At 35.0% G+C, this 21,275-nt stretch overlaps 1 protein-coding gene across 1 annotated transcript in view; it reads right to left on the bottom strand.

Annotated features, from left to right (window-relative positions):
* The window catches only part of LOC145681037 (relaxin receptor 2-like), a 262,579-nt gene that overhangs the window by 13,257 nt on the left and 228,047 nt on the right, over positions 1–21,275 (bottom strand). The window contains exons 12-13 of the mRNA XM_081752359.1: positions 13,279–13,426; positions 2,966–3,095 (exon numbers count right to left, since the gene is read on the bottom strand). Coding sequence (XP_081608485.1) covers positions 2,966–3,095; positions 13,279–13,426 — 278 coding nt within the window. The remainder of the gene's footprint in view (positions 1–2,965; positions 3,096–13,278; positions 13,427–21,275) is intronic.

The raw sequence follows: 21,275 nt of genomic DNA, 5'->3' as shown, positions 1-21,275 counted from the left end.
TTCTTACCAGATTGAAAATTGCGCTTATTCAGCTGTTATCTGAATTTGGGGAATAAGTAGTAGTCTAACAGAGCTAGATGTGAAAGAAGGATATTGAAATCATAGGCCATGCAATGCCAGTTGTATCTGCAATGCTTGGTGGACAGGGTCATTTTCCTGAAGTAAGATAATTTCTTTTTTCGATTTTCTGCGGCGTTACACTTTCAATTTATCTTTCACCTTTGTAAGTAATGTAGAGTAGTTCTGATAGATATTTGAGTAGATAGATGATAAGTATCACACCCACTTTATCCCAGAAGAATGTTTCAAGCACTTTCCCAGCTGAATTCTGTTCGTTAAACTTTTCATGGCGAGGGAAACCTGAATGCCGCCACTTCAATGACTTTTGTTTCGTTTCAGGTTGATATTGATAATGCCACATTTCCTCTATGTTTACTATTCGTGACAGAAATTGATCGGCACTGCGATCAAAATGTATGATGACCCCACTTGATATTCTCACGCTTTTGTCTGCCAACAGATTTTTGGGAACCCATTTTACCTAGAGGTTGCGCACGCCCAAGTCATTATGAAATACGTTTGACATTCCTTTTGCTGAAATTCTACAATTTTCAAAAATGATGTCATGAATATCATCAACGATTTCGGGAACAGTCAGTGTTTTTGGTCTCCTTGTATGAGGAGCATTATCTGTTGAGAAATCGCCATGTTTAAACTGTGTCATCCGCTTCTTCACGTCTGCATATGGGGAAGGAGAGTCCCGTAGTTTCTTTTTAAGTGATTTCCTCATGAATCTGCTTGTGTAACTTTCACTCCATGTGTCTAAGAACACAATAAAATTTTATTATTACTATGAAACTTTGTATTTGTGTACGCTATATAGAGTTACGTTTGTTAAAACTATACAATTTCATTACTCCATGTGCACTCTTCCTGGATTGACTACGTAGTTTTCAGTTGCTTCTCGTATATATATCTGACAAGTGAAATTTCCTCATTTTACTGAAAACTTTCCGGACCATTTCTAAATTCCAAGAAAGAGGCTGTGTCAAGATAAATGCTAACAAAGATGGCGTCTGCCTTCTACGTGTATTTAGTACCGCTTCTTTTGAAGAGTCATGAAGTTTAGCTTATTGTATTCGGGACAATAATTCATTGTAATTTAAGAAAGAATGAGGTTTTTTTCTTTTTTGTAAACATGTACTATATCTCCTACTCTCTAGTTTTAATAATCATTTCTCATTAAATGTACTACTTATGATAACTATACGGAAAATAGCGTAACTGAAATGTTTGAGGAAAAGAGTAAACCGATATATATTTATGTTTTACAGTTACAGTTACTCTGAAGTTGATAGTTATTCCTGCAATGCTGAAGTTCTGAATTTATATAGTTGTATGATGAGCAGAGAAGCCCCGATTTTATGCACCAATGAAAACGTAGATAACTAGTTACCACTCTTGCTTGGCGATTGGTTTTATATATCGTGGCACGCTGTCCTAAATAAATCTTTCAGGGTTTATTTCTGATGCGATCAACAAAAATATTGCCTGAATCTATAATTATAAACTTGGATGAACTCTCATGTGGCTATACGAGTATCGTACGCGGATTAATTGAGGGAGATCTGACTTCCATTCCCGATGGAAGCTCACGTAATGTGGATTGGATCGCCGTTATGTTGTAGGATCACGGCTCATACAGCCTCGATACTGAACAGGACATGATACTGCAAATAAACCAGACAATAGCTTTTAGGTGTAACAATAAGTGACAATCTTTCATGGTCTCCTCATATCTCCACTTTAAACAAGAAAACATGTTTTGCCTTATACAAACTTCAAGTACGTGTCGAGAGAATCACTTCTTAGATTCGGCATAATACACTGAGGAACTGCTGAAAATACTTTAAGCACTTTCCGATTACAAAAGAAAGCGATTAGATTTTTTTTTATTACGCACAAAATCAAAATGTAAAAAGATTTTCATAGAACCAAAAATTTTCAGCTTCTTCCCAGCTTATACATTTATAAATCTATCCTTTTTACTGTGAAAAACAGGTCTCTTTTTATCTTTAACAAAAATGTTCATAACCATAATACAAGACAAGGTAATGACAAATTTGTGATGCATCAAAAATATGCTATTATAAGCAAAACCGTATATATGAATTGTGTCAGGTTATATAATAAACTTCCTCTGTATTTGAAGGATATGACCGATGTTTTCATTCTTGGCTAGACGTTATTTAATCTACTTGTTGAGTGGTGCTATTATATCATTAAAGAATATCTAAATGAGTCATTAAATGAAGAGTTGGTAACAGATACTTACTCGTGAGTACATGCCTGGTATGGTACAAACAACCGTTACCTAATTACGATGTAAATTATCATGATTTATATACTTGATATATCCTGTTATATCGTTTTGTATTTTAGCAAGATAAATGATGTATATCTCCGGTACTTGACAATACTGTATTTTTTTTTTCTTTTGACAACTGTAATGCTTACGTGAGAATTTCTCATGTTTTGTAAGTTAATGAAACAGGCAAATAAATTAAATGAAAAATAACTATAGTAAATTTTCTTCTGAATTTTCCTTTGCTAATAGAAAAAACAGCTAATTAAATTATTAACCCTAATATAATGACACAATACATAGAGGTGAAATTTGGGGTTAAACGTGTAAGATAGAATGAAGATGCAATTGAATGGGATTTCCAATCATTTGTAAAAAGAAAAATAATACGTCTTTTCGATGCACAATATCCTTTCTTTAAACAAAGAAAGTCTATTTTCTATCATTTCTTTGTTGTTTGTTTCAGTCCTCAGAGCCAATCAGAGTGACTCAGCATTTTCTACTCTTCCAAAGGAATGCAATAAATCTCTAAAAAGAACGAACAATTGCACATAAAATCCTTAAAAATAATTGAAATAGTTCTCTGTTTTTCTAACTCACCTCAAAAGGTTCACCCCAAGAAATATGAAAGCGGAATATTGCCAACCAACCACGTAAGGATCATCCAGGTGAAGAGGAAAACACATTCCATTGATGCCATAGAAACGGGTGCTCTCCCACCAATGGAAGGCTGCCAAAAACAAAAGTCAACAACGTTAAATCTTTTACATGTTCAATGACAGGCAATTTTCTCGTAACTTGTAATATTTCTTCATTTATTTTTTAAAAGTAAAACATTTATGTAGATGAAAAATGCTCTTAAACAATATCAAAAATAAAAGAATTTAAAATGTATGAAAAGATAAAATGTATGAAAATGAAATTCAGAGAGCTCACCTCCGCAGCGGGACTCCTCATGAAGCGAGCATTGTAATATTTGAGTTTTACGTCCCACGATTGTGCCAGGTTGGCTAAAGGAGACTTTGATGAGAAATCAATGAAATGGTGGAATGAAGAAAGTGGGAGGAAAGAGGAGAATGACGAGAAAACCCACGTATTTGGTATTCGTCCACCACAAAGTTCGAGCTGGGAGCGAACCAGTGACCCCATACACCAACGCTCTACCACTGAACTACCGCGGCCCCAGTGGGCTTTGTACTAGACAAATAACGTGTGTATGTGTTTTCTCTGGGTACTTCTTTTTCTTATTATATTATTTACTCTAGCAGTTTGTTCATTATCGCAATTACTGGCTCACTTAGCCGCAAGAATAATTGTGGAACATTAACCTTACAAAACACTCTAAGTACACTTAAACTAACAATAGCGGCATGATATCCCTCCTCCAAATGATATTTATTTTTTTCTAGATACTAAATATTTTTCTTTCGCTTCAAAATTTTGTGACATTTCACATTACATTCAAACCATAATTTTAAAGCATATAATACATTTCCAAATTACTCTTGTCCCACATAAATCAATAACTTAAATTTTCGTATGTTTCAACATTGGAGGTCTCTCAGGTCTCTATTTTAAAGGTTTTCATTTTTTCTTTTTTTCTTTTTTCTTTTATTTTTTGTTTTCTAATTGAATTATGATTTCAAAATGAGTGTTACTGAATAATTGCAGATCACTTGTATGAATGAATATCCTTCATAAATTAGCATACCGATGGAGCTACATATATTGCATAGCAATTTTTGTAGTAGTGATTATTTTGATTCGTGAGTAATATGAACGCTATTTCCCACGAAAATGATAAAACTAATTGTTCTAATACCATTAAAGATTATGTAAATTTTAATGCCATTAAAGATTATGTAAGTAACATATCTCGAGCAACGAAAACAAAAAATGTTGCTTTAAAGATGGTCGCATGTAATCACGCACTGCCCCAACCATTTTCAAGACAAAGTAGCACAAAAGGATACTAAACAGCTCCCGAGACAAGTAAGGGTATATGTCTATAGATTCATCTCAATTTAACACGGATTTCTTTCTTACCCTTAATATTTTAGAATAAATCAGGTTATGTTTTACTTTTATAATACAGGCAAGCTGTAATTGAAATGCACAAAAAGTAGGGAAAATAGAAGACAATAAATCATGGTCTTAGTCGGATTGTCAAATGGTGTCAAATCTAATCTAATCTATATATAAAATTGAAAGTCGCTATGTCTGTAGCTCCATAACTCTTGAACTACCGACCTATCTCGATCAAATTTTCAATATAGATGAGGTTTGGGTCTGAGATGATTTCTACCATTTCATTTTGACGGTGCAACGTAGGGTGTGGGAGAGTATGTATATAAATGAAAGTGACTATGTGTCTTAATAACTCTTGAACCACCAGACCGATTGACGATCAAATTTGACACATAGACGAGGTTCAGGCTTGGAATCTTATAATTTCACTTTGACGATGCAATTTATGAGAGAGGGAAGGGACGATATTTAAAAAGATTGAAAATGAGAGATACTAGTGCTGAATCCATAGTTTTCGGGGTAGCTGAGATGAGCATTAACACTTCCGATACTGTTTAACTCTATATTCAGCGCAACGAACAGTGACACTTTCGATGCCGTTTTTAAGTCCAAATGCAGCTCCCACTACCCTTCATGTTCAAAGTGAAACTATTCTCCACGTGAGAAAACCAGGCAATCTGATATCTTATTATAATGAAATGAGATGGGTAGAAAAATTCATGGTTCAGCTAGTACAAAAATAACCTGGAAGATACAAGATGTCCCCTAGTATTCTTTATATTACTACCATGAATGCCATTTTCCACTTCAAATTCATAAGATGATCTAAAGTGCAGCAGCAATAAAAGATGTTAACAAGAAGGTACCACATGAAATTGTATACCGACTGATAATGAAACGATCAACAACAGCTGATTTCAAGAAATATTCGAGGGCAAATATGGGAACAAATGGATTATAAACTTACATAAAAAAAGTCTATAGAGTCCAACACATTAAAGAATAAACAGTAAAGAGCCTAAAGGGAAAGATAAACCAAAGTACTGTACTACAAATATTATGCATAACAATATATTGGTATACACCAGAATTGTATTTAAAAATATTCATTAGGGTGGAGTGAAAAAATCAAATTTTCGAGTATCGAATTCTAATACAGCTCAACAGTTGAGTACTCACATGCTAATCAACAGAAAATTAACGAAAAAAAATCACATTTTGGATCTTCAGTTCGCGCAAACGGCCTAAATTTTAAAAAAAATGACCCTTCCGAAAAAAACACCAAATTTACCTTTACGCGAAAGAATCAGATTTTCGAGTATCGAATTCAAATAAGGCTCAAAAGTTGCGTATTTGAATCCTAACCAATGGAAAAATAACAAAACAAAAAAGAACACATTTCAAATCTTCAGTTTGAGCAAACACCCTAAAGTTTAAAAACAATGACAGAAAACACCAAAATTTACCTTTATGCGAAAAAATTAAACTTTTGAGTATCGAATTCTAAAAGGGCTCAAACGTTGCGTATTTGCGAGCTAATCAATGGAAAGATAACAAAACTAATCACACTTCGGATCTTCAGTTCGCGTAAACGGCCTAAAGTTTAAAAAAATGACAAAAAAAAAAAAAAACGAAAACTTACATTTACGCAAGGAATATAAAGATTACTTTTTTTCATTCCTATAGCGTCTAAGTATTTTAGTTGTGTGAGGGCATGTGTGTTAATAATTCGTTAATGTAAGATATTTTATACATTTTATTTCCAAAATGATTTTGCCACCTCTCTTCGCTCATTTGAGATTTTTTTTCCATGAAATGGCCCAGAACTCCCTACGAGGAGGTGGCTGCAAATTCGAGTTTCCCACACATCCTACTCGACTCTCCTACCAATTAGGATGTGCTAAATTATGTTGATTTAGTCAAAGATGTCTTAAATTCAGATTTTTAATCAAATTTTGGCATTGTGAGTCTCGAGAACAAATTTGCTATAATGTAGCCATCTTTGTTTCCTTGTTCATACACTTTCCCTTCAGACTCAGTGACAAGTTTGACACATCTTTCATCTTCCTTAAAATGGCATGGAACATGTAAGACATCAAACTCATGAGCAGATTTGTCATGCATAACTGATAAGAGCCAGGTCAGGAAGCCTTGAAACAGGGATAAGATTGAAAAAAAATAAAGGAGTGAACGGAAACCGTCAACTATGTTTTAAAGAAGATGAAACACTTAGAACACTTATTGTTAAAACGTGAAGAAACCCTAAAACTAAGGGGAATATGGAAATGGAACGATGGCATGGAAAAGGAAGGGAATTTGGTTAAATTAGCTTGAGGGCTAGGCTTTAATGTAAATGGAAAGGAACTAAGTGAGAAGAAAATGAAAAAAGAAACAAAGAACTTCTTGAATTTTGGTGGAAAAAATGGAAAATGTTAAATAAAAAAGAGTAGTACATGTTTTTTCTCAGTATTTTTAAAAATTTTTTAGGAACCAAACTTCCGAAGAGAAGGAAGAAAAATACCTTGAACCTTAAAACTTAAGATGGTTTCTGTTGTCAAGCTTCCGAGCATTGGAGGAGGTGACTACTTACATTTTCTCCAATTTATCAGCTCACTGTAGTCCGTGGCATCAAAATTTATTGAAGTTGCCACAAAAGTTCTAACAGATTTCAACTTCGGATCTTGATCTCTTGCCTCTAGCATCTCCCGTAACCCAACTCTCGTACGTGTTGTCTCTCATACACTGTCATAGCTAACAATATGTTCTTTGAATGACAGAAGAATGCTTTTCTCTAAATCACAGGATTGATAATTCTTTTAAGGTTGTTTGGCAAATATCTAATTGTTTGAACTACCTTCAAAATATGTTTAGTTTCATTTTTCACTGACTGATATCTCTTTATGTCGAACCAGATAGGAACATATGTCTTTATGTAAGAATCTCAACTACACACAATATCTTATTTCACCTCTTTATTCTATATCTATGCCTACACTTTAATCTCAGTTACTTAAATCAATCGTGTTTCGTAAACCCGCTATCTTTACTTACATCATAATATAAATCTTATTTAACATTCATAACATTCCTCTAATCTTGTCTTAACATAACTCCAATCTATCCATTTTTTGTTTGCACATATTATTCTCTTAACTGCGTAACGGTCTAGTATCATCTTTGTAAGCACTTTGTGCCATTCTCCATTATCCAATATCCAACAATTCTCCAATCTCAACTACACACAATATCTTATTTCACCTCTTTATTCTATATCTATGCCTACACTTTAATCTCAGTTACTTAAATCAATCGTGTTTCGTAAACCCGCTATCTTTACTTACATCATAATATAAATCTTATTTAACATTCATAACATTCCTCTAATCTTGTCTTAACATAACTCCAATCTATCCATTTTTTGTTTGCACATATTATTCTCTTAACTGCGTAACGGTCTAGTATCATCTTTGTAAGCACTTTGTGCCATTCTCCATTATCCAATATCCAACACTTTATAATGTAGTTTACAAGCACTTTGAGTCCATTCGTAAGATTTATTTGAGGAACGTACAACCGTAAGACCCGATTTGCACATGTCAACCATCGGAAGTAACTGGGAGGTCTAGGATCTATTATAGCCACATCTGGAGCACACTGCCCTGTCTGAATTGCTCTGTTAGACTTTTAATAGTAATTTCATTAAATTTTGATGCCACGAATTATAGTGAGCTGATAAGATCCGAGAAAACGTAAGCTATCACCTCTCCAGTGCTCGAAAGCTTACAACAGAAACTATCATCACTTATGCATGAAAAATCTGCTCATGACTTCTTAAAATTCCCATGCCATATTCAGGAAGTCGAAAGGTGTCAAACCTCTTGCGGAGTCTGCAGGAAAAGAGTGTGGATAAGAAAACAGAGTTGGCTACATTAGAGCAACTTTGCTCTCAAGACTCACAATGCCAAAATTTGATTAAAAAATCTGAGTTTAAGACAACATCTTTGAATAAATCAACATAATTTAGCACATCCTAATTGGTAGGAGAGTTGAGTAGGATGTATGTGGAACTCGAATTGCAGCCACCTCCTCGTAGGGAGTTCTGGGCCATTACATGGAAAAAAAAAAGTTGACAAATGGACGAAGAGCTGCAAAATCATTATAAAAATAAAATGTATAAAATCACACATTAACGAATTATTAACACACATGCCCTCACACAACTAAAATTAAGTACTTAGACGCTACAGAAATGAAAAACAAGTAATCTGTATATTTATTGCGTAAAGATAAATTTTCGTGTTGTTTGTCTTTTTTTAAAAAAAAAAAAAAAAATAGGCCGTTTGCGCGAACTGAAAATCAGAAGTGTGAGTTTTTTTTTTGTTATTTTTCCTTTGATTAGCATGCGAATATGCAACTTTTGAGCTCAATTAGAACTCGATACTCAAAAATCTGATCTTCTTCGATCAACCCTAATATACATATAGAAGAAAAAACATTGCAATATTAATTTATTACAAGCAGCTACCATATCATTGCTTGTACTGCAATATGCCATAATTATTATACAATGTATATTATATTTTAACTATGTCATGAAGCGTTTCCTTATCACTCTAACTGTATTGCATACTGTTCTTGAGATTCCGCCGCAATGAAATTAAAATGAACGAAAGAAAATATATCACTTACAAATTTAGTTTTTATTTCATATTTTAATCTTCACTATCCTGAAAAGTGCAATAATTGTGATTCTGTAAGTGCAATTCGCAAATATACTTAATATATTTGTTCTGTATACTAATAAGAAACACATCAATATTATTTTCTCTATAGAGATATGTGACAAGCATATTGATAGCATAATTACTAAATACGATTTTAAGTAAATAAGTAACTGGAATCCTTATTTATAGAAGTTCCGATCTCTAATTAGAGCTGTAATTTTGATTTCTAATTAGAGCTAATTAGAAATTCTAATTTCCAAAATTAAATATATTCATAGAAGCAATATGTAAATGCTTTCTAACATTATAATAATACGAATTGTTTAATGAAATCATTTGTTAGAATGATCATTCGTTTTTTTTTCAGAAAATCATTGATCTCATAGGTTTTCATGCTCCAGACTTAAAATTGGACCAATAGTATGTGATATGGCGAACATAGTGGAATAAGATCAGGCCCCCATTCTACGAAAGTAAGTCAATAAGGAACAGCAATATTTTTCTGTTTCTTTTCAGCTTCACTCTACGATATTGCGCGCTCACCAGACGTTAGGGGTTACCCTTGCCTTTGCCTGTGATAGGTTACAGCTTTATCACGTTAGTCTGCTTTGTACTGTTTCAAAGTAAAAATGGCCGTGCCACTCTTTGCGTGCACCAAAGAAAAACAGAGTTTTGTCGTCCGATTCTTTTTATCCTTTTTTGGCCTAAAGATGAATAAGAAGAGAAAATGCACGAAGACTTTCAGCACAATAAGGGGAAATGAGTTGCCAAAGCGAAGTGTTTACGCTAGTTCGAATCCTTTTGAACTGTTCAATCCACTACTAAAGGATGACAATGACGAAAGAGTAGGGCGTCCAGCAACAACTGATGATAATAATAAACGAGTCCGTGCCTTGATTCTTAATAACTGACGACTGACTAATGATGAAGTAGCAACGCATATTCATCATTATTCATAAGGTATTTTGGCATTCATAAGGGCCAATCCTGGAAAATCATCCGGAAAAGGGGTCAATAATAAACAGTAAAACGTACAGTGAGATGATAGTAAGCAAGTTGAATTCTGTAATTCGTAATAAACGCAGAAGCAGAATATCGGAAAACGTACTTGTGTTGCATGAAAATGCGCGTTCATGTAGCAATGCCTACACTCTTCAAAATCATCAGACGCTGAATTTCGTGGCTTTGGAGCATCCTGCTTACATTCCCGATATCGCTCCGTCGGATTTCTATTTGTTTGGTCAATTCAAAGATGCCATTGATTCAGCTCCAATCAACAGGTGAAGGTTACGGTACATTCGTGGCTTGCCGCGCAACGAAAACCCTATTTTGCGGAGAAAATCGGAATACTTGTGCAACAGGGATTTCGAAAAGCAGGCTGAATATGTTGAAAAATGATATGAATAAAACATTGTAATCTTGTGGTACTAAAAAAAATAGAAACTGATTGTAGATACTTATTGACTTACCCTCATATTTCTATATGTTTAATTATACAGGGTGTTCATAAAGTCTAGACGGATTTAATTTGCTTATAATTTTCATAAAAATGCTCATAATGAAATCAAATAAAGTGCAAACGGTAGCGGAATTATTAAATTTTTAGTTGGCAACACTGTTACCGTATCAAAGATGGCGTCGGTGAAAGAGAAAGCGCAATGTGTTCTGTGGTACGCAGAGCTAAAATCACCAATTCTGGTGTGTCGAAAGTTCACCAAAGAGTTTAAAAAGCCTGCACCGACTGAGAGTGAAATCCGAAAGTGGCATGCTAAGTTCTTGGAGATGGGAAGCGTCCTGGACCGTCCTCGAAGTGGGAGGCCGCCAACATCGCCTGCAACAGTGAGCAGGGTAAGGGAAAGCATCATCAATAGCCCACAGAAGTCGATTCCTAGTGGCGCCCAGTTGGAGGTGTGGCGGTGAATGAACTGAGCTGGTGCAGATTACAGGTAAAAATGTAATCCTTCCGCTACCGTTTGCACTTTATTTGATTTCAATATGAGCATTTTTATGTAAATTATAAGCGAATTAAATCCGTCCATACTTTATGAAAACCCTGTATAGGAAACCAGTGGTACACACAGTATTTCATCACCGAAAGAATTTCAACAACGATATTAAATTTATTATTATTATTATTATTATTATTATTATTATTATTATTATTATTATTATTATTATTATTTTGTCAATTTATGTTGACTATTTTCTCAATGGTTTTAGAAGATTCAACATAAACCCTTCTTAGCCAAAACATATTTTTATATTACTATAGTAATATAACATTTTTTAATCTTCTCGTAATATTATATAGAAGATGGACATATAAACACGCTAACCTTGTTTGAGTACGGCAGTGATGTAATCAAGTTATTCTAAAACATTTATAATAACGACATCAGTACCTAGAAGTAACTCTGTTCATTAACAATTAAAATACAAAAATGATTAGGGGTCAGCAAGGTCCCCGAAACAGAAATTTTAACGTAGAAGTAAAAGTAGAAATAAGAAATTTGAATGTAAGATTAAAATAAAAATATTGGCTCCACTTAGCTAATAGTTTCTAATCATCTCAATGTTGGTGCGAGCGGTCCGGGATCGATTCATTGGGTACAATCAGTCGAAAAGCTGTCACAGTTTTTCTTAGTCGAGTAATCAGAAATCAGGTTCTTACTTGGTTTTCTTCATTCACAGAAGCACCTGGGAGGATAGTACCAAACATAAAGATCCCTGGCAGTTTGATTTCTTTCGTAATTTGCCATATAATGTGCTCGCCGAGGGAGTCATATCTCATAAGGGCGGGCTTAAGGCCATAGGTGTCTAGAATGCCCAGATATAGATAATCCCAAAAACATTGTGATTTGCAGTTATTATAAGACTATAAGAATATGGCAGATATGCTGCTCTCATATTATAGGGCAATCAAATACTAATTAGTTTGGTGTATTTTTTTCAGTTATGGTGTGTTTTATTTTTAATTCGTATTCATACATTTATTAATAACTTTAGAGCAGTAATTTTTTTGGCTTTTTTTTTTTAATCTTAAAGGATTCACATATATTTTGTCAATTCGAAGAATAACAGAACATAGAAACTTTAAAAATCGTACTTATGTACACAAAAATTTGACATTATTTTTTTATTTTATTTATTTATTTATTTTATTTTATTTTATTTTTTTTTTTTTTTTTGTTTTCTCGGATTAAAATACTGCATATTATAACACTTAAATTTCATACAATTGACGAGTTTTTATATACTGCACCTATAGTAATAATATTGTTATTTAGACTACAGACAGATAGGTAAATTAACCATACAGTAAAAGAATGGTTGTCCGTAATTTCTTATATAATATGCAACATAATCAGCAGAAATTGCGTGAGTTTGGTGAGAGGAGGGTGGTTACAGAAGGAAGATTTCTTCCAATGCTTTTCCCGGTGGAAGTGGTTTGGTGGTTTGCTGGTTTATGTTATACTAAAAATTAGATTACGTACTGCAATATTCAAATCAAGCTTTACCACTTGAAGAGAAAAATGGAATAGTCCAGCATTAGATGTAGTCAAGGAGTATTTTGGTTTGGTTGATCAGCGTTGGGGGGGAGGGTTTCTAAGGCGAGTTCTTGCCCAGGGCACAATCACTGTAGCTGCGCCGCTGGCTATGAAATTTGTTTTGAAACTATTAAGCTTGGCAGAAGTTAAAAGTGGACAATTTCGTCGAAAGAAGGAAACACATCAGTCTGTGAGTTACAATAATCCGTATATAATTAATATAGTGTATCCAGATGAAAATATACCAATAAGAATTTTGAGTAACTCGAGAAACAAAAGTGATAGAATTGTCCGGTTTTGTTTCTCGAAAGGAGTAAATAATAGAATATCATACCCAGCAGACATATCATTAACGCAAGAGAACTTCACTTATGCGTATTACTTGTGAGCGAAATGGCCTCCTTTGATGTTTGTCAGAAAATGGAGTGCTGTTTTTTGTTCGGGCAATTAATGTCCCCTGTAAATATTGGAACTAGTTATTCGGCATGTTACCTCAATGCTTATATGAGAAATAGACTAACATAGTGACTTCCTTAAGCGCAATTAATATCCACTAAGCTTTATGTTATAAATTAAAAATATTATTTTCTACTACAAAACGATCGAAGCTTACTTGGAATAATAGCAACAGCAATCCCGAATATCCAGATGATGAAGCAACTAAGATAAGCAGATCTCATGGTGAGCTTGTGGCCTCCAAAGGGAATTGTGATGAACAGAAATCTCTCCAAAGACATAAAAGCCAATATTAACACAGATACCTGCAAAGTAAATAGATGTATAAGTGAACGCTTCCAATAAGTAACTGATGTAAACAGTCTGGTAAAAATATTAGTGTGTCAAATTAATACAATTGATATTCTTCCTAAAGTAACAATATATAACAACACCGACAATGTTTGGGAGGTGATTCCTGACACCAAGAGAAGACAAAAAGTATAGACCTACTTGGGTGCACAAATATTTCCTTTCGTAGTTATAGGCTGGGGTAGGCTCCCGAAACATGAAAAAATGAACCTTAAAAGTCCATAGCTCTAATATTATGGGACTTTTACCGTACTCGGGTCAAGACTTCACTTAGGAACTAGTATTGCCCTATCCAATTATCCATGTTTCAAAATCCTGGAGTACTTCCGCAACAATTTTTATATAGGTACTTGGTGAGTACTTCAAATTATATGTCTGTAGCCGAACTCTCTCTCTATAAAAGTTCTTGTGTGATTATCTTACGACTTTGAGACTTGGATTATTAAATAGGGCACACATTATTTCCTTGGCCCGACGACGGTAGGTTTCATACTTTTAGAGCTATGGACCTTTAAAATTCATTTTTTCATGTTTTTGGTAGGCTGTAACTCCGAAGGGAAGCATTTGTGCACCCTGGTTGATCTATGCTCAATGTCTTATCTTGGTGTCAGGAATCACCTCACAAATATTGTCGGTGTTATTTTGAAACACCTATATATATATATATATATATATATATATATATATATATATATATATATATATATATATATACAGAGTGAATCAAAAGTCTGGACACGGTGGAATAAATCGAGAACTTAACTTCGGATCGAAAAAGAAAAAAAACACGTGTTTAGTTATATTAAAAACCTATCTGATGAAACCAAACTTGACCCTCTAGACCCACCCCCTGGGGGCTGGAGTGGGGTCAATTTTGAAATTTCTAATGGAAACCCCAATTTTTGATTGCAGATTTGGATTCTATGGCCCAAACTATGTAAAGTTTCATACACACTTTTCCGTTGATGCATAACATGGCGCAGTAATCGGGGAAAATAAATGGCCCCTAAATACTCCCATTTCGTTCATGAGCTTGGTAGTATTTCCGACCTCTGTTCTCGTTCAGTGTCACTGGTTCACTTCTCTGTTCCTTCTCGTCACTGTTTAGAAGCACACTACACACAGACAGAAAACACAGAGAAAGGCACACCTTCTTCATTCGGGCTTCGGGCAGTATCAGTGTTGCAAACCAGAAAATTCAAAAGCGGCGAGTAGAGGACAAAAAATAAAATAATTAAAAGTAAAAGGAAAATTGAAGAAAAGTATAGCTATTGAAGTATCTGCTTATTGCACTATGGTGTTTTTTGACTTCTGTGTCTAAGATGAAAATGTATTGATATAACTCTTTTCTAATCGCTAAAATATGACATTCATTAGGGTCGATTGTACCATTCTCAGATAAAGATAAATTATCGGAATGATCCAACCTTGTCGCGGTAGTAGATCTCATCTTACACAAAATAACACATGACCACTGCGACCAGTGTTATATTATCTGACGATTAAAAGATATCAGGATAGTGTAGAATTGGCCCTATAACGTGGAACTATTCGAATGGTGTGAAATTATCAAAAATAGCCTTTAACTGTCAAGCTAATTTATGTTTGAAATAACGGGTGAACCAAAAGTTTGGCCACGGTAGAGTAACTGGAGAAATATACTTCTGATCATAAAAGCGCAAAAAAAAACAACGTATTTAGTATGTTTCAAGAAGCTATCTGATGATATCAAACGCAACACTCCGCCCCCACCTTCTGAAAAGGAGTGGGGGGGCATTGGTTTTTCAAATGGGAACTCCAATGTTTTATTGAAGATTCGGAGACTGCATCCCAAATAATGTAAGGTATAATCAAAACTTTTTCGTCGATCTGTGAGATCATGCTGTAATCGGCGAAATTAGATGCTCCCCTCTTCGTTTATGAGCTTGATATTAGCTCCGACCGTCTGTACAAGGTGCAGTATTTTGAGAAATACGCGTCGGATCAACAAAGTTATTCAATGGTACCAAACACGATACCGCACCCTACCGCTAGGTGGGGTTAGCTGAAAGCTTTGAAATGGAAGCTTTTATTTCTTATTGCAGAGTCGGATTCTGCGCACAAACCTGTATAAGATTTAGTCGAAACATCGTTGTCGCTGTGTGACGTGGCGCTGTAATGGCGAAATCAGGAGAACTTCCTATATGAACTTTAATTAGCTTCAATGCTGTAGATGTGATGAAAGAAGTATACATGTGATCAAAAAACAAAAGAAAATGTGTGACTATTGGGTTTGTTAGGGTGTTTATCGTTCCTTTTCCGCAGTGGGACGAGAGAGACGGGACCTACAGTTGAAAGTGAGATCCGAACCTCTATTAGGTTTTGGAACCGAGACGTTCCCCATGAACAATTGCCGACGAAGTTCGTCCGACCATCGTCGATTATTGGGTGACAGCAGCGAAAAGGGTGTGCTAGTGCTGGTTCAAAGGCGGCTGCCTATTTGTCGGCTTGGCAGCGAACACCGTGACGGCCCCGCCGCTGTTCAGGAACGGCAGCTATGAGACAGACGGTTGTCTTGGCCCAGCAGTGGCACGACGTCGTCCTCCGAAGCGACGGCATCATGATTTTCGACATCATTTCGGCTGATTTGAGCGAATAGTCGGACTGCGACTCACGAGACTGCTCGCAGTCTCGCATAGTTTTAGATGGGTGAAATTATTATTGAATTCTTTCTTTACTTCTTCTTCTCCTTATTATTCTTATTCTTATTATTATTATTATTATTATTATTATTATTATTATTATTATTATTATTATTATTATTATTATAGTGTACTAGCAGCGTTCACCCCGCTTCGCTGCGGTCACCCCGGAACGCAATAAACTTTGTTACTTAGATAATTTTTACTTTTTCGCTTTCAAGTGATATGATAAAAACCATAGAAGATTGCAGTAAATCTTAACATTATATCGCCTGTCATTTATGTTAACCCGCCCCGCTTCGCTGCGGTCATCCCGGTGCTTGCATATTGTAAAAGTGTCTGTAAAAATAAGCAAATCAATTAAAAAATTTTAAACAGAAGATTCAAGCTATTTTCCGCTGTATATCGCCTGTCATTTATGTTAACCCGCCGAGTGACACGGTCATGCGGGTTGCATATAAATACGTTTATTTTTACCTATGATGAACTAATAACAAAGGATTTGTACGTTATGGACACTTGAATGGTCAATTATCTCAAGACACTGGTAATTAAAAATTAAAGTGATATGATAAAAACCATCTAGGGTCCAAATCCTAATAACCCCCCAAAAATGAAAGAAATTGGTTCAGCCGTATTAGCGTGATGAGCGGACAAAGGATTTTGTACGTTCTCTTTTATATATATAGATTATATTATTATCTGCTAGTAGTTGTAGTAGCAGTAGTAGTAATAGGAATTGTAGCATTAGTTGTAGTAGTAGTAATTGTAGCATTAGTAGTAGTAGTTGTTGTAGTAGTAGTTGTAGTAGTAGTAGTAGTAGTAGTCTGTAAAGGGTAGTAGTCTGTAGTAGTATGTTTTATTTTTATTTTTAATCCTTTCATCCTTTAATTTTTAAATGTCTATAATGTGCAGTGGCTTATTTAGGGGGGTGGCTTCCGGGCTTAAGCTCCCCCCGAAATCTTACTTAGTATAGTAAAGTAAATGAAATATCTTGCAGAATTTTCACATTTCCAGGCAAAGTCCCCCCGAAAGTTAGCAAAGCCCCTCCCGAAACAAAATCGTAAATACGACATTATTAATGTGTCATCAATAAATTGATCACATCGGACCCTAGACAAGATTAGATTCTGTCGATCCAATATAATTTCAAAACTAAAGGAGTTACCACTAAAGAGCATTGTGTGAACAGAGTGCACATTTCAATACATATGTACGGTACCACCTTAATTTCGTGGCATGGATGGGGCCACGGTGGCTCAGTTGTAGAGCGTTCACCTCTGGTGCTTGGGGTCCTGGGTTCAAAACCTGCTCCCGCCAAATGAACTTTGTGGTGGACAGAAACCGTGTGCGTGGGTTTTCTCGGGGATCTCCCGTTTCCTCCAACTTTCTTAATTCCACCATTTCATTCATCTCTCTCATAATCACCGTCTCCTTTAGCCTAACCGGCAAAATCGTGGGACCTAAAAGTCAAAAATTTCATTTCATTTTCGTGGCATGGAGTCCTCTTAAGTACGTTGATCGAACTTTCGTTCGGGATAGACATGACGAAGGTTATAGGCGTAACCTGTAATTTGGGAATTATAGTGGAGCATTTATACAAGAAGTGATACCTGTGTGTGTGTGTGTGTGTGTGTGTGTGTGTGTGTGTGTGTGTGTGTGTGTGTGTGTGTGTGTGTGTGTTATTCGTTTCATTATTGTTTTCTCTTCTCACATGCAACGTATGGATGTGTGAATTATAACACGTTTAGTGGCACGTGACATGGGATTGCAACATTGGGATGGCATTGCTCGTTCGTTCATTCACATGTTAAAGCGACGTTCACCTGAGCGATTCGTTTATAAGTGGCAGGTCGTTAACGGTGACGGATCTGTTGGTAACGATTCTCGGTCTAACAGCAAAATGTCTTTCTTTTTCACCCCAAACAGTTAATTTACTTTCGCCGATTATGGCGCCATATAATGCATCGACGGAAAAGTGTTGATGAAACCTTACATAGTTTGGGCCGTAGAATCCAAATCTGCAATCAAAAATTGGGATTTCCATTTGAAATTTCAAAGTTGACTCCACTCCAGCCCCCAGTGGGTGGGTCTAGAGGGTCGAGTTTGGTTTCATCAGATAGTTTTTTTAATATTACTAAACACGTGTTTTTTGGTTTTTCGATTTAAGTTAAGTTCTCGATTTATTCCACCGTGTCCAGACTTTTGATTCACTATATATATATATATATATATATATTGGGTGTTCTAGAAATGGCCCCCTACGGACCACAGAGCACTACTCTACAAGTCATAATAAAGCTGTATATATATTTGTATGCGTTTCCGGTTCTTGTCTGGAGACACGAACTACACTCTGTGGGAACGTCGCAAACAAAGAACCATAAGGTAGATCTATTAATCTATTAGTTGCATCGATTCTCTCCAGATGGTAGCTAAAGTCGAGATAGATCGACACTAGCATAACTTATTAGAGTAGCAATCGATTTAACTTCTTGATGTATTTGTAGAGTGGTGTTAATAGTTCCAAATTAATCTACGACATTGCCATGTTGTGAAAGTTTGATTCATCATAGCGGGTAGGAGAGCAAATCATCATGTATCAATTTCGCTTTATTTTGGCCTGTATTCCAAAGCCACCATTTTTAGAACACCCGATATATATTACTATTTTTTACTATTTTCAATTTTTTACTACTTTACGTGAATATGAAATGATTAAAATGGAACATATTTTTGTACATCAGAGATAAGTAAGTGTATGATAATAAAAACAAAATATAGAAATAGTATATTAACGTCGTCATTTCACACATTAACTAAGCTGAATGTGTCTATGTCAACCTCTGTATCAAGAGCTGAATTTGTAATGCTGCCAATAAGCGGGATATGGGCCTTACCTAGTCCATGAAATAAACTTCCCTTTCGTTCTTATGACAAAAAAACGAAAACTTAAAAACTTCAAACAAATATCCATTACCTAGAGCAAATTATAAGGAAATGCAAAGCGAATACATCTCAGTTATCTTTTTCTCTTTAGTTAACGTTTTAATCCTAACAGTTCTTTCGTCATTACTATGAAAAATGGAAACGAAATATTTCAGTTGTACACCCCACGATTATGCTAGTAAACTAAATGATACGATGACAATGAGAAACGAATGATTGAAATGGCGGATTGAAAAAAGTTGTAGGAAATTGGAGAAACCCAAGAAAACTTACGCATACGGTATTTGATCATTCCAATGAGAAACAAGATTGCGTAAATGATGAAAACTTGGCAAGTTCTATGAAACCACTCAACTTGCTATTCATAAACCTTTTTTGTAGGGCTACAAATAAATTTGAAAAAGAAAAAAGAGCAAAACAACAATGTACTGTCGAAGCCCAGTACTTTCGCAAGATATTTAAACTCAAATATATCCCGGAAACCTAAAGTGCTTTATTTTGGGATTTTATAAAATGTTGAAAGTGCTCATGGTCTTTAGCTCGTCAATTTTACGGCCAATCTTCCGTATTGGCACGTAGTCCATAGTTGATTGATTTGTGTTAGTGAACTTTAAACACATCCTAAGAAATAGTTGGATTTTCTAATGGACATACTACAAGTTAGATCCAAAGATAAAAGTTTTGTTATGAAAGAACAAAAATATAGTGAGAAACCTATATCTTTTTATTACAATAATAACACACCTCGGCAATAGATTATGATCATTAATGCGTAATATTTCTCTTTCCAACTTTTCGTTTGCATCTCATTTACAGGATTTTGTATAGCAAATCATAATGCGATAGCACTTCAAAGAACACTTGAGCGTGTATATACTGTATGTATATATACCTAATTAGTAAGGTCATACAGGCTACATCAGGTGTTCTAAAATGCCGGTTTTTTCCGACGCTACAGCCAACCAAATATTTTATAATGGGGTAACGTCATATATACATTTTGGTTTATAGCTATGATTTCGAGATGTAGATGAATCCATTGTAGTAGCATCGATTCGTAGGAAAATATACCTTTCCGATTATTGTCCCACAATTATCCGGTTTAGGCTAGGGAAACCAATCATTAAGACAAGTAAATCATAAAGGAATTGGTAGTATTAAAATGTGGGAGGAAACAGGGATACTCCCGTTAAATCCACAGACTCTATGTTGTCCAACATAAACTCAATTTGTTCGAGATGACAATTGAAACATATGTATTAGCACCAACACAAGTTATATGTATAAACTGGAACTGTAACTTACTAACAGAGGCACAAACAAGTTACTAATTCAACTTTTCTTGGAACATGATGTAACTCGTACCAATGTTAACAAATGGAGATAGTATCAACGTCTACAGCCTTCACTATCATCTCACAAAAATTGATGTAACTCTGATAGATTTGTAGAACAAGCTAGTGGTTGAAAGTTTCTGTGCGGCTTTGTCATACAGTTGGTCCTGGAATATTTTGGTTGATTCCAGGACTTGAAAATGGCCACAAGGAGTATATACTGTAATCATACTTAATATTCCTTTTTACATTTTTTACAGCTTTTTGTAGTTATAGCCACCAGTTTTGGGACACTCGGTGTATATATAAAAGCCACCCCTAAGTCTACGTAAACCCCTTTAATTTTTTTAAAAAATAAACAATTCGAGATTTAGGTTCTTTTTATGTAGGTACTACTTTACTATTGATGTGAGAGTGAAGATAGATTATGAGATGTGCATAGAAAAATTTCACATTATATATGTGATTTTTGTGAAAGAGAACACGGTGAGAAAAATTAAGTGAAATATTCTCTCTGCTGAGTGATAGAAAAGCGTCTCTGGGAAAGCATGATAAAGGTCTTTTGTTTTTAATATTTTGCTTGTGGAGGATAAGTTAATAAAATAGATCGAAAATTTCATTTCATTCTTATACACGTACGGAAATAGAGCTTGTCGACACAAGGTGCAGTGATAAAAAAGAGCAGAAAATGAGTTTGAAAATGCCTTTTAAAAGTTCAGGCACGTTCAATGGTGTACAAACATTGGATAACGCTCATCGTAATTCTATTCAAAACAAAAAGCTACATTCCAATCATCTTGTATAACAGATCACATATGAAATGAAGGTAATAGGCTTTT

This window comes from Thermobia domestica, chromosome 3, assembly GCF_964235325.1.
Source record: "Thermobia domestica chromosome 3, izTheDome1.hap1.1, whole genome shotgun sequence".
In the NCBI taxonomy this organism is placed as follows: domain Eukaryota; kingdom Metazoa; phylum Arthropoda; class Insecta; order Zygentoma; family Lepismatidae; genus Thermobia; species Thermobia domestica.
The sequence above is the reverse complement of the archived record's forward strand: the minus strand, read 5'-3'. Positions and strand labels throughout refer to the sequence as shown.